The sequence below is a fragment of the Glycine max genome, chromosome 3 (assembly GCF_000004515.6).
Source record: "Glycine max cultivar Williams 82 chromosome 3, Glycine_max_v4.0, whole genome shotgun sequence".
NCBI classification, from domain to species: domain Eukaryota; kingdom Viridiplantae; phylum Streptophyta; class Magnoliopsida; order Fabales; family Fabaceae; genus Glycine; species Glycine max.
The window spans coordinates 43928921-43944384 of NC_016090.4; the positions used below are offsets into that span (position 1 = coordinate 43928921).

Below are 15464 nucleotides of genomic sequence, written 5' to 3' on the forward strand. Positions count from 1 at the left end.
TCTTAATATCTGTAAAAATCAAACGACAAGGGATTAAAGTAAATAACATTTTGTAAAGTGAAAATTTTGTAAAATCTAGAGTTAAAGTAAAAGATATTTACAATTTGAGGATTAAGGTAGAGGCTTACTAAGTTAGTTATAACCGTGTTTTAACATTGACTTAGGTATTAAGTTACTGGAAGGTATGCGTGAGAGAGTGACAAGTACCCCATTTTCCTTACAGAACACTTGGACAAGAATGATATAAGAACTAAATTATATTCGATCCACACGTCGATTAGTCCATAATTTGTAGGGAGTTCGAATACGAGGTGCCCCAATGGTTTCATTTGAGTGAGTTATAAGACATCGTCAACAAATGCATGTGTACACAGTACACACTAGTCAGGATATATGAAAAGCATAACTGCTACAGTAAATAATTAACAAAATATAAAACTGGATCATAAATTATTTTTTACTTTCCTGGCATACTAAGCAAAGGTAATAAGTACAGGTTACTGCAAGGATGCAATCAAAATGCACCTTTCCTGCTGTAAGCAGCCGTTTAGCCAGCATATCCAAGTTTGAACTTTATCCGAATTATGAAAACCATTTAGTTTATAGGCAATTATAAAGTAAATATCAAGGTGGTCAGATATGAATGCCTTTGGATTACACGCTGGACTCAGATTTATGTGGTACACATCTAGTTGGTGTGTAGAAATATTTAGGGTAGGCTAACTTCTATCCTCATCTCCTGTTTGTATTTTTTGTTTTCGCTTTTAATTTATAAATTTGTTATTTTGTTTCCTACTTACAAATATATATTTGTACAAGAAAAAAGTAAAAACAGAAATAAATTAAAAACAAGATGACAGTTTTGTAAATTAAAAGTAAAAATAGAAAATAAAAATGTAAGTAGATAGACTCTTTTAAGTATTTGACATGTTATTTTACATATGGGAAATATTTAACATTAATTCTTGCTTAAATAATAGTATTTCGAAATGATAATAGCACACTGCAAAGCTAGCAAACCAGAGAATAACTTCAAGTTCAAATTAGAGTCAAAATGTGAACTTCCAACACAACAATGAAGTGTTGAACACCAATCCAAGTAGTAGCTAGATGTTAAAAATTGAACTTGACAGTGAACTATAAACGTTTCAGTGGTGTTGCAGATATGGTTACTCGTTAGATAATTGGTATGCACAAGGGCAAAGAATTAATCATCTAAGTACCTCAAGTTACCTTACAACATGTCAAACTACACGATGTGTCCTACACTTGAGTAGTCCATAGGTTGAGTTGGACCCAGCAAAAAAAATTGGTACCAATAAAAGGCATGCATGTGGCTACCAGTATTTGTATAGCCTAAAGAGGACAAAGATATAAGGTATTTAAGCTTCTAAAGTATGAGAAATCATCGAAGAAAGAGAGTGAGAATAAATGATTAAGTTGTGCGCGGCTTTATCTTATCCCAACTGTTACCGTGAATTACATGTAAGGAATGCTTTCAAGTTTCGTGAATAGTGTTACAGTTGCGGTAAGCACGTAACTGCATGAAATCTCCACCGTTATAAGAAAAATAAAATAAAAAATATATATATATTAAATTATTCAAGTAAAAAAACTGGACCTTTGGATTATGATTGTGACTGCAAGGCCCTGTGATTGCTTTTAATTGCAGGCAATCCGGGCCCGTTTGTTAGACTCTGAATTGCGTTTCCTATTTTTGGTCAACGATTCGCTCTTGTGCGAAGAATTCACGTTTATTGATTCTTGTTTGATTTTGGGCCTATGAAGAGCTTATCCCTGTAACAGTTATTTGTTAATACTGATGGAAAAGCCCATCTGGTTAATCTGGACTGTTTCAAAGAGGCCCAAATTAGACTCTGCCTCAGTGTTGAACAAAAATATGTTAGCCATCCATGAACATAATTATTAGAGAGGGTAATGGCTGACCAAAAAAAAACGTCATATACAGCTAGAAATAAATCATTTGAAATTTTGACAGAACTCACCTAAATTCAAGTGCAGGTGTTTGACCAAATAAAGTACTGGCATCGTGTAACTAGTAGCATATCATCGGATTTTTAACATCCCACTGCAAAAAAAATAAAAATATTCGTTTGTTTAATTTTTTTTAAATAATAATAAAATAAACAGATTTATATTTTTATATATTTTTAAAAAAAATTATAAAAAATGGTTTTCAATTTTTTAAAATTATTTAAAAAGCATGTTTTAAAATATTTTTTTAAGTTTAACCATACTGACTCTATATGGAATCATCAATATTGAGTCACCCATTAATGTCTAGACATAGAACCCAAAGAGAGGGGGCTAGAAAAATATGTTTTTGATAAAAACAAAAGGGCCCAAAATAAATAAAAAGGTCAAACCAAGCGAAAAGGTGGGAGGGGGGAGAAAAAAAACACGAGCCTAACTTAGAGAGAGATGTAAATCAAGTTACAGTTGACAATTGTTTTTTTGAAGGGTACAACTGAAAATTGTTAGACTTGAGAAAAGAATATCTCACATTGGTGGATTAGAAAAAAAAATTGAGAGATATATAAGTAAAAAACCTACACTCTTTCATATTCATAGCGTGAGGCACACATATAATTCAATATTTTCTTCTAAGATAAAACTCGGGGTTGTTAATATGTATTTCGTATTAAAAACAAGGGCTAACAACAGATATCCTTATACACTCATTTTAGCATATCATTTTTTATGGATTGAATTTTTTTTCTAATTACAAAAATTATGAATCTTGCATCTTATTTAATGGCTATCATTCTTTTGTGATTTCAATAAATTTTAATTAATAATAAAATGTGTTAGGAAGAATATGTTTAAAAATGTGTTACTAACATGCCTTACTAAAGCTATCACCATTTTACAATATATACAAAATTGGTAATATTTGTAATTTATATTTTGAATGATAAATAAATAATTATATTAAACTGATAAAAAACTTGAAGAATTTGTATAACACTATTACATGTTTTTTTTAGAGGAACACTATTACATGTTGAAAATATCATTTCAAGATATTCATTAAGTAAAGACTTAAAATATTTAGTATAAATTAGAAAAGGATTTAGAGACTGAAAAAGTCTCTAATTGATCTCTATGGTCATTAAAAACCGAAAACCAATTAATTTGATTAGTGGAATGGTGAAAATAAGATAAATCGGCAAAAAGACTTCGCCGTGGAGGGTTGATTTGTGATCATCATGGGACTTGGATTGTTGGCTTTGGAAAAAAAAACAGAGGGGATTAAATCAACTTTTGTGGTTGGGCTTTGGGTGTTCATTAGAGTCTTCTAGAGACTCGATAAAAAGGAATTAAAATTTGATCTTGCAAATTGATTTTTTGGTCGTGGTTCAATGTATAAAAAGGAATTCGTTAGGATGTGTCTTTGAATTGTGGCTAATCCAAGCCATTCAATGGGTGGTTTCAGAAATTCATAGTGTCAGCATAATGCATCTCTTAAAAAGAGCTAAACAATCCACTGATGCTCTTGTCAGTTTTGCGTGTGAGATGGATTCTAATGTTGTGAGTTTTGAGCATGCTCCAACCCTGTTGAAGTCTCTGCTTAGTTTTGATTCTAGGGGTCTTCTTTTCCCTCCTTTAATCTCCTTGCAGTTTTGCGCTTTTTAATTGTAATATTTCATTTTTTTTAAATAAATTAAAAAATATTTTATTTAAAAATAAATAAAATTTTAGAAAAATAATGGTTTTTATAATAAAATAAATAATAAAAAATAGTTTTATTAATTAAAATAATGATTTTAAAGTAAATATGTGTTTTTAGAAAATAAAAATGATATTTTATCTATTCATTTGATAGGAAGTAAAATAAAGTTCATTTTTATAAAATAATAAAATAAAATAAAAAATAAAGTAAATAATAGGTTCAAAGTATCATTTTTATAAATAGAAACATATTATGTCAATTTTTACATTTACGATAAGTTTTTACATCCTCTCTTCCTCTTCCAAAACCTTCTAGTTTTTTCGCATAAACCCAAACCTTGTCCTGTGAAACTAGGATTAAGATTGGGTGTATGTGATAAATTGAGTATATGTTAAAATTGTAAAATACATGTGTATTGAGATATTGTACGCATTGAATTGTAAGTTATGAACTGTACAATCATACAACTATACAACCCTTTAAGGGAGACGAGTTAATGTATGACAAGTATTGTGATGAAATCCACTATAGAAACCCGACAAGTTTAATCACTTTGAGACACAACGAGTTAAAATGATTTTAAGAACAATTTAGGAGTCATGTATTTTGTATAGTTCATAGATAGAGACCGTGTGTTAAAATATTTTGTGTGTGTGTTCATTTATCTTTACCTATTTAGGAATGTGATAACTCCTTTTGTGTGTGTTGTTTATGTTTGAATCCTATGAAATGATCTTGAACCTTATGTTTGTGGGAGTAGATAGTTAGGTATATGACTTTAAAAAATCTCGTGCTAGAGGACGTTGGGACATAACGCTTTAATAGGATGTGACTTTGAAATTTGAGTTTTTATATAATTTGCATAATATTCTAAACATGTTACTTTATGTTGTTTCATTGCTTAACTTGTTTTCCTTTTGTAAAAAATTTTTATACCCTTATTTGATAAGTTTTAAACTTTATGATTAACGTGGATGTGATCCTTTTATGGACTTAAACTCTTTTATGCTTAGAAAATAACATTTATTTTATGTAATTTTGTATTTCCATATATTTTATTATATAAATATGTATATCGGAATAGATGATGTCACATTAGTCCCAATTAATGTAAAAAAAATGTATCACAAAAGGGCATAAGTCATTTAGTTTAAGAATTTAATTTATTTATTTATAGAAATATTATTTTATTTTAAGAAATATATAACAATAATAAAAATATGGTTTCTAAATAAATTTTCAAAATAAGAAATAAAATAAAATTATTTTTTTGTAATTAAGTTAAAAATATTTTTTTTTTCAATTGATTTTAAAGAAGTCTAGTTAAATTGATTTTAAACAAATATAAGTATTCTAAACCTCTTGATATCATCTCTCATTTAAAAAAAAAAAAACTAGCCTCTTAACACATCATTATCGTTACCCTTGTAATATTTCCCAAAGATAACGCTCGTGATCTGATTTTAAGATCAGAACAGAATTCTACACATTATTTTGCACTTTCCTTTCACCGTCCTCAATCTTCTATAATACTTTTTATTCCAATCAAAGTTCAAAAGCCTAAAATTTGGGGTTGCTTATTGATTAATGGATGGAAATAAGCACTTTCTCCAACTTACAATGGTACTGGAGAAGAAAATTTGCGGATAGCTAGCTACTCTTCTTTTTTATTTTTACGCAAGTTAGCTACTTTATTAACATTACAAAATCTTTTTATTATACTTTTAAGAAATTAATTTATATTTCAATGAAAAAAGAAATTAATATATATATAATATATTTATTGGTTATTTTGCTATTTTTGTTTTCGTGTATGAACTGTGAATTAATTAAAAATATTTTTAGTAATGTTAAAAATTGATCAAATGCATTTTTATATAAATCAAGGAATTACATTCCTAATTATACTATTTTTGGAGATGTGATTCTCGGGATTGTAAAATAATTTGATGAAACAAATGTTCCCTGATAGTTGAAAGATTAATTCTTTAGTAAATATAAAATTTTCATAATCAAGACTAAGATATCTTTGATGAATTAGTTTACATTGTGATAGTAGATATTTTTTGAAGTCAGATTCAACTACATGTTTTTTATTTTAAAATGAAAAAAGTGCATGCGTAATTTAACAAAATTTTCACTACTCAATAATATTTGGCCACTTAATGTATAAAAATAGCCATTTTTATTCATGGGTATTGCATGCAAGACTTGAAATTTTGGTGTTACTTTGTTGTCATGACAGATTTAGAAGAAACTGCAAACTAGGGTCCCATTTGATTTGTATTGCTTAGCAATGTAGCTTTCCTCTAGATATTGAAGTTACAAAAAACCACCACACGTTTTTTGGTTGCAAGCTACTGATCAGTGATCACTATTCTGATGGGTTTCATTTTCATCAATTCAGACAACTCTGTATTTATTAATTGACTTTAATTACTTCTGAATTCTGCTGTTCTATCTTTCTTTTCTTTCATATGCGGAAGATGGGAATATGCTTAAATTGGTTCCGCTATTGGAAATAATAATAGTTTGCTTCATTAGCTAGCACTAGCAATTATTTTCCACGACATTTAGTCTAGAACTAGTCTAAAAACATAAATTGAAAATGATTTTAATAATAGCTAGCTTTATTAGTATAAAATAAATTAAATATGAAAATATAACTATTTTAAATTTTGAATTTAAAAACTAATTTAATTAGGAAAATAAATTAATGTAATTTATAAATGTTACTTATTATATTAAATCTTGATGGAATAAATTCCATCAAGATAAAAAAAAGTAATGATTTAATTCAATATAAAAAAATAAAACCATATATTAAAAATAATAAATTAAGGCATTTAATTGTTTACAAATAAAAATACATAATTTATGGTTATTATAAGAGGGAATTGTTATAATCAAATGAGATTATATATGGCTTTTTTATTTATCTTTTAGTTGTAAAACACACTACTATTGTACAAATAAAAAAAAACTTTTTAAGACTTATTTTTCAGTAATGAATAAAAAAATATAGTTTTCAGTAACTTTCTTTTTATAGCCCCTCCTAGTTTTTGTTTATTGCAATTTACAAAGGGAAGGCTAACAATTTCATTTGCTTTTGTGAATCACCTCAATTTAAAGGGAGAGATATCATTTTCCATCTGTATGATTTTTATTTTTAAGATGTAAAAATAAATAAACAAGTAAACAACATTATTTTACCCATTCTTAATTAAATGGTCCAAAATCAACTACCGTATTTTTTTTCTTAGGCTGTTCGTGACGAAGAAATTATCACGCTGTTATCAAAATCAATATATATATATATATATATATATATATATATATATATATATATATATATATATATATATATATATATATATATCATGCCGAAACCTAGGGACACCCAAGTCAAAGCCCAAAGAAATGCCTATGACCTAAACATGTGACTTTGTTTCGTGATGACGCTACCTATGTTTGATGTTTCCTCCTTGCACGTCAAAATTTCAATGCAGTTCAGATATTAATGGAGCGTTGATCGTAAATAGCATTGCTATTTTCCAGTTGAATTAATTAATGTGATTATTTCTGAGATTTTGCAATGCATCTTTCGCATCAGTCTAAAACATTATAATATATTATATGTCTGGCTTAATTTCTTTTTTAAAAAATATTTTGTTGATGACAATGATTATTACCAAAAAAATAATTATTTAGTTTTGTTATTTTTTAAAGATTTTTTAAAATAAGTTATTATTTATCCAATGTTAATGTTGTCAATATGCCACTTAAGTTGTAATTTATTTTAGCTTTTTCATCATATGCATGATTAAAAAGATAAAGTCATTAAATTTCAAAATCCCTTAAAATCTAATTTGATTTGACCAAAAACCAACATCTTTTAAGATTCTTTCCATATTTCAATGATTATAAAAGATTACAACTAATTATTTTTAAAATTCAAAAGTTTAGATAAAAAAAAAATGTTTACTTTAGATTTGAAACACTTGATTATGTAGTTCAATTTAATTTGTGAGATTTGAGTATGGTCTTTGAAACTCATGTCTTACTTGTGGAACTCAAGTTTTTCAATGCAGACTTTAGTATAGTCGGGTTTCTCATCCATAAACTCAAATTTTTCACTTCAAACTCAAGGGTACTCGTGGGACTCAATTCTTCATGTTGAAAATCGAGTCTTTTAACTCTTAGCCCAAAAACAACCTTTTTAAGTGTTTAAGTCTATTCCTTTAAAGATTTGATAGATTTATGACTCAATTATTAAGCCAGTTTTAGTTTTAAAATCTCGATGGATCATTGGAGTCTAACTTGGTTAAAATAGGAATAGTTTACATTATATACCTAACTCTTCAGCTTTGGTCTTTAATGTTTGGGTTGATTTTTCAATATGACCTGCTTGTTTTAGTTATTGTTATTTAAGTTTAGAAGATCATGATTTACATTAACATGACGTTCCTACTGCTGTCACTTGATGCACATCAATGTAGAGTAAAATAAAAAAATTTCTAAATGAAATGACAATGAGAATATTTTTTAAAATTGTTCCTTTTTTTTCATGTCAACAATGACAAAAATAAAATATTTGGAGACTAGACTAAAAGATTTAAGGACCAAAATGAAGCATTTAGGAATCAAATGAAAAATATTTTAAAATTTATCTTCTTATTTTCTCTCATTCTCTTTAAAAATTTATCTTCGTATTTCTGACTTATTAAAAAATTTACATCTAAAACGAGTTTTTTCAACACACACCATTGACTTTATAATTTTAAAATATTTTTCTAGATCAAATTCCCAAAAAAATACCAAAAATACTCTTAGTATCATCAAATTAACCAGAATCATGTCTTTGGTCTAAATATTTTTTATAACCCTGTATGGTTGATAATTAGGTTTATTTGATATGATGGGAATATAAACGACATAATAAAAAAATGAGTAGGTCTCACTTTCACATGTATTTTTTATGGATTAAATATTTTTTTTATTGTAATTCAAGTTTTTTTTTTAATTTCTGTCCATGCAATTTTTCTTCTTCTTTATTTAGGTTCTGTAAAATATTTTTCGTCCTTAAAACGTTTTAAATAACAATAAAATATTTTAAACAATAAAAATTACTTTAAATAGAATTTTTTTTATTTAAAGTGTTTTAAGAACTAAAAAATATATTTTGTAAGTAATAAAATAAAACAAAAAATTATAATAATAAGAATGAAATCAAAACTAAATTGTAAGAAATAAAAACATATTTAAATATTTTTATTTTATTTTTTCACCTATTTTTATTTATCTTTCGGTCTCTCTCTTTCATCTTTTTTCTTTAATCAAATATCTTTTGTTTTTATGACTTAATTACTGGTTTAGTTATTGAATTTGAAATATTTATTATTTTTTCCTAAAATTTAAAACTATTTTTTATCTCTAAATTTTGACAAATTACTTTTTAAAGTATAAGTCATAATAAATTGATACCTTATTAACGATTTTTAACTGTCATAAATTAATTTTTATTTTTTAGTCACTTAAATTTACATTTTAAAATTATCATAAATTATTAAAAAAATATCCCAAAGTATTGAATATCGTTGTAAAATATCGATTTATTATATTAAAAACTAAAAAAATTATTTATCAAAATTTAAAAACTAATTTTTTTAAAATTTCAGAAACGAAAAAAAATAAACCCTTAAATTGAAGAACTAAAAAGGGATTAGAATTCCTGGTGAATTAGCGAATATTCACCAAAAGAAATAAATAAAGAGTTTCCTATGAATATCAATTTATCACGTCTTCTTGATAGACAACAACTCTTACTCATCAAACGGCTAGGGACCCAACATGTCCATCATGTCCCTTTTGTGATCATTGTACAATGCCATCCAGCTCCACATAAATTTCAACCAACATTTCATCGCCACACATTTCTTATTTGATTATCGTGCAAAATTCAACTTCGTACGTTATTGTTTAGTTTATTTTTGTTTTTAATATTTTAATAGTTTGCATAAAAATAATTATGCCACCCCTTAATAACACAAGTATAAATAATATTTCTAAAAATTATAACTAAAGTACATTAAACTAAATTCAAAATCTATGTAAATATACAAAGTTTATATCTAACTAATTTTTTAATTCACTGTCAAAAAACTAATTTGTTAATTATTCACCTGCTTCAACACGAAAGTGTAAAAGTGATAGTTCTTCCTATATATTGTATAGGTACAGTGTTGTACACAAGTAGTTAATTATTTGGAATGAACTCTCATATTTTTTTATAAATGAGTTGGATTTCTTCTAAAATTATTAAGATTTTGTTTAATAGGTAACTCCTTTTATGGAAATCCTCTAATACTCAATGAATAATTAAGTATTATATAAAAAATATTTACAAAATTTTATATTAATCTAATATTAGTTAATACTTTATTGATATACATAAAATGAAGTAATATTTTTAAAATATATAAGATAAGAATTATTTAATTAGATTGCAATTATTAAACCTTATAAAAAATTAGATATAATTACATTTTTTATCTTCCTAATTATCTTTAATTTCGATTTTAGTTTTACTTTAAATTTATTCATGAATTTAGTCTTTAATAATATCAAATCCTGTAAATGTGGTTCTCAAGTTCAGATTGTCACAAAAACATTCACGGTCACACATTATATTCTGATTAGAAGATGAATACAACAATATTAAAACTAATTTTTTAGTACACTTTTTCATATTTAATCAAAACGTTTCTGTGGGATAACATTTGACAAAATTCGTAAATAAATTTAAAAAGATAATAAAATCGAAATTGGAAACAATTTGAGAGACTAAAAATACAATTTCACTAAAAAATTAAGATAATATCTAATAATTAAATTGATAAAAAAATAATATTTTTTATTAAATTATTAATACTTGAAGAGTTAATGTAATTTAATACAGCATAAGTTAGAGTGTTTTTATTTTTGAAAATATTCCAATCCAATTTAAGTTTACCGCAAGTACAATCTCATCACTTCATTGTAACAATAGCAATCCACAAATGCCGCAACGATTTAGGTAGTCGCGGTACGTAGTTGATTTAAAGATAGTTAAGTGAGACTTTTGATGTTATAAATAATTGAATATACTTTGAGGAATTAGAGCTGAAGATGTTTCTAAACTAATACGTGTAAACAATCTAATGGCAGATTTAATGCGCTCCAACCGTCCAAGTCCCCTTCCCAAAATTAATCAACGGTCGATGAGCGTTCCAGCGTTAATAAACTTTATCTCACCAAAACCCCATTGAAATGCCTTCAACAATTCATTTAATTACTCATAAAATTCAATTTTGAAGATCTATTAAATTCTTTTAGGAAGGGTTTGATGTTTGAACTTGGAATGGAAGACTCAACCCACAATGGACAATGACAAATTGTCTTATAAAATATATAAAGAAGAAAATGGGTGGCTGAAAAAAACGTTAAAAATTGAATATCCATGGCCTTATGGCCTGCAGGTTTGCCTTGTGCAACTGTACACCAACAACAAGAGTGAATATCAGGGACCCACTTTCTCCATCACTCCTACTCACAACTTCTTGAGAAATTATTGCATGCTTCACTCCACCTTCATTATTATGATTTGTGTCAATTTATATTGATTAATTTTTCATATGTATGATTGAAATAATTTTATTCGATCGAGTCATTTGGGCACTAAATAGGTATTTCTTTTTATATTATCCACTAAATGTGGACATTGTCGCTTAACTTTACATTTTACAGTAATTGGAATATATTAACTTTTTCATAAATTTTTTTTTAAAAAATTGACTACATATCGTGTAAAAATTAAATTACGGTAAATTACTTTCAGTTGAGGAATTGATCTTGAGTTTAAAATCAATTCTAAGTCTAGAGTTTATACTAATTTTAAAAATAAAAACATCCCAATATAAAATTATATTACCATAAAAGCAATTTTATAAACACAAACAAGAGAATATACAATAATTTATCCATCTTCTTCCTTCTCATCATGGGAGTGAATCATAATGATGACAAGCGTTGGATGCAGCGATTAAGAGCCACGTGGTGCAGACTCTGAGGGAAGGAGACAGGGTATGGATGCTTGGTCTGTTTTCTTCTGAGACAGTGTTAACTTCGTTATCCCCGGTGAGTATAGTATATATCTGCATTCCTTTTTCTTACCTTTAATTTTATTATTTATGTAGAAGGTCACATTCATCATATAAAATTAATTCATTATTTTCTATAAGGAATATTGAAAATGAAAAGCGTAATAAAACGTGTACAGGTGTCTACAATCCCTTCGGAACAAATGGGGAAAGGTCGAAAATTATATCATCAGAGTTGCACGTGGAGAAAAATGAGCTTTGTTTATCTTGTGTCTGTGTTACATTTAATAATTATTATAGTAAAAAGAAACCCCTGGGCTAAGGTAATGTATTGGAGTGGTCAATCCCACAAAATTTCCAGGCTATTCTATTCTTTTGCTGTTTATTTGTTGGTTGAATGATTGCGGCCCCAAACCAAACAGTCATCATTTCATATTCCTAATTCTTATCTCTTTTCTATGATTCTATCCTACCCGCCACCCGGGTTAATATTAAAAACAAAGATATGGATAAACCAGGATTATAATATAATTTAAACTTTTAACACAAAGATGTGGGGTTATTTACCATCATTGTTATTTACTACAAGTATTTGCTATATATGTTCTCCTTTTCTTGCTACTCGTAGCATTGATCACTTTTTCTTTCCCTTCTTTTAACCGAATTAGAGCTAATAAGTCGTATTACATTGTTTAACTTAATTATATTGGAAAAATATTTTTAAGAATTTAATTTTAATATACTATCAATTTAATTTTACAATAAATTAAAAATTATTTTAAAAATAATTATTAAAATAATTATTATAAAAATCAACAATTCTGTTAGGTGACAATTTATTATGATTAAATAAAGATGAATAAGTCTTGAAATTGTCAGTATATTTTAATTAAATCCCATTTTTAAAATGTCATATTATATTTTGTATAAATTTATGAATAATTATGGGTGTGTTTGGTTTGCATTTTCATTTCCTGAAAATTGTTTTCATTTTTAAAAGATTAGAATTCTGAAAATATGTTTAGTTTGACTTCTTGTTTTTTGTTTTCATGAAATAAAAATACTGAAAATTTATGATATATTGACTTTTTGTCTTTTTGTATTTTTAGATTTACTTAAAATTACATTTATTGTCACCACAATTTCATTTTACCGAAAATGAAGTTTCTATTCTCAATTGAAAACACTGAAAACGAAAATTTATTATTTTCATATTCTGGTTGTTTCCTGTTTTCATTTTCACTTGAAAATGTTTTAAAAAAATCTAACCAAACACATTTTCAAATAACAACAGGAAACAACCAAATCAAACACTCAGTAAATAATTCTGTTTTATTCTAAATGTTTTTTTGTTAAATATGTGTCTGTGGACAAGAAATACTACTTTTTCACTAACCCGGCCCGTCCCCCCAATCTTGAAATATTTGGAAGTAGTAACATTTGTCAAAAACTTTTCATATTAAATAACATAGGACGTGGTTTATACTACTACTACATAATCTAAAATTAATTAACTAATCTTCAGTAACCATCAGCCTCATCTACATTATCCGCGTAATTTCCGCGTTTCTTGAAAGTAGAAATAAATTAGTGGCAAGAATCAATGGTAAACTGCAAACTACCAATATACTAGTAGTATAGTATATAATATATAGATAAGAATATAGTAAAATATTTAATAATAACCAATAAAATGGAATCACATAAAAGTTAAGTTGATGTCCGAAACTTCCTGCCACATGCTGAGAAGAACTGTTAATCAAACCTTTTCCTTTAACTAACCCAAATCTCCTTCACTTTCCAATTTTCCTCCATTGATTGACTGCCAGATTATCACTTTCCCGGACCCAAAACAAGAGTATGATATGATGAGATCAATCAGGTTTAATTTAATTTATTGTTCTCGGAATAAAAAAAATTGAAATAACAATATTAAATAATAATAATAATAATGTGTATAAAGTTTATGCATAAATAGGGTGGTTGATTGAAGGTTCCCTTCTACTACTTGTTCTTCTCTAGCTACCTTATCATCATAAAAACGAGAAACGAATGATTCACATTAGCCAAAACTAAACGCCGCTCTATTTCCGTCTCATTTTCACTCACTATGGCTTCGGATGAGACCATGAACTTTCACTCTTGTTCGTTACACGAAGATGACTTTGATGATGATGATGATGATCACCCCCACAACTTGTCGAGGCTCTCCGTGTGCACTGGCAGCACCTTTGGTGTCGACGACGATGTTGACAATCTGGCCTCCATGTGCGTGTCACACTTGTCCATCGAAAGCTTCGACGCAGATGGTGAGTTATCATCCGACTCAGAAAACGAATTGGGAAGTTGTTACTCTCTGCCCTCTACGCCCCCACGAATGAGGAAACAGCTTAAGGACTATGCCAGTGACAATGGGAATGAAATTACAAACAAGAGTGATCCACGGAGAAGGAGAAGATCCTTTAGGAGGGAGAGGTGGGGGTTTGAGAAGACTAAGATCAGGAAAGAGGAGGGGCTTAGTGGGGATAGTGATCAAAGTGGTGTCATGCTCATAACTAGACCCAAAGGTGGAATTAGGTCTCTTTGCATGGACTTGGAGGAAGTTAAGGCTTGTAGAGATCTTGGATTTGAGTTGGAACACGAACGTATGCTTGAGATCCCTTCTCGTCTCTCTTTTTCCAATTCCACACTTGACACTAGCAGTGGTAGCAACTCTCCCATCGCCAATTGGCGTATCTCTGCTCCAGGTATATATCTCTGATTAGAATTGGAGGATGTGGGTACATAAAGTACGTTTTCCGGAGTTAAAACTCCAAGTCTGATTTAACACAAATACTTATGAAATTGTATCTATGTTTTTTTTTTGTCTTAAGTTTAACTACCATGTTACATTTTTGGTGAAGTTTGATTTGGTAATTGAATGGTGTTGGCATGGTTAGTGATCTTGTCCTTATAAGGAAGAAGAATGAATTAGTGATTCATCTCTCTAATCAAGTTGCATGTTTCTTTCCAAATTTTGTGATTTAGGTGATGATCCACGAGACGTGAAGGCACGGCTCAAAGTGTGGGCGCAGGCGGTGGCACTTGCGTCTGCCTCAAAATACGGCACATGAATTCAATTTTCTTCTAACTCGTTCTTGCTTTTTGTTCGATTGAGACTATATGTTATAGCGTATTAGTATAATATAAGCCTTTTTGTCTTCCCACTATGATTGGTGGTTGTATCATTTTGTTGTAGATTTTAGGTTGTTTTTTTCCCACTAGGAGTGTTGAGGTTTCAGGTGGAAGTTCGTTTTTTGAGTGATGGTCACTTTTGTTCTGTACAGTAGTAGTGTTTGAATAAAATGAAGAGGCCGTGATTGGAGAAAGTAAAGTAGTGTGTGCATAGCTAGTGAAAATATGTAGTACCAATGTGAACGCCCAAAGAAAAAACACTGGTGAAATTTTTGGATTCATTTTAGCATAAGTTTGGTTATGATTTTATTCATCGCAAATTATACGAAAAACGTAGCAAGAGAGGTGGAGATATCCAAAGATTTTTTTTCTTCTTGCAAGCAAACAGACGTTTGAAAAGTTTCTGTGGGTAAAACAAACAGACAAATAGTCATTTATTAAACACTGTAAATGCCGAA

At 28.1% G+C, this 15464-nt stretch overlaps 1 protein-coding gene across 1 annotated transcript; it reads left to right on the forward strand.

Moving 5' to 3' along the window:
- Positions 1-13881: 13881 nt before the first annotated feature.
- Positions 13882-14971, forward strand: LOC100306030 (uncharacterized). Its single transcript, NM_001249562.2, has 2 exons — positions 13882-14579; positions 14860-14971. The coding sequence occupies exons 1-2, from the start codon at positions 13943-13945 to the stop codon at positions 14943-14945; spliced, it is 723 nt and encodes a 240-aa protein (NP_001236491.1). The 5' UTR covers positions 13882-13942; the 3' UTR covers positions 14946-14971.
- The last annotated feature ends 493 nt before the right edge of the window (positions 14972-15464 follow it).

Excerpts from the sequence above, each read along its gene's own strand:
- LOC100306030 (NM_001249562.2), top strand. The coding sequence starts at position 13,943 with ATGGCTTCGGATGAGACCATGAACTTTCACTCTTGTTCGTTACACGAA. Across the intron at positions 14,580-14,859 it reads TTGGCGTATCTCTGCTCCAG|GTGATGATCCACGAGACGTG; the intron begins GTATATATCTCT and ends TTTGTGATTTAG.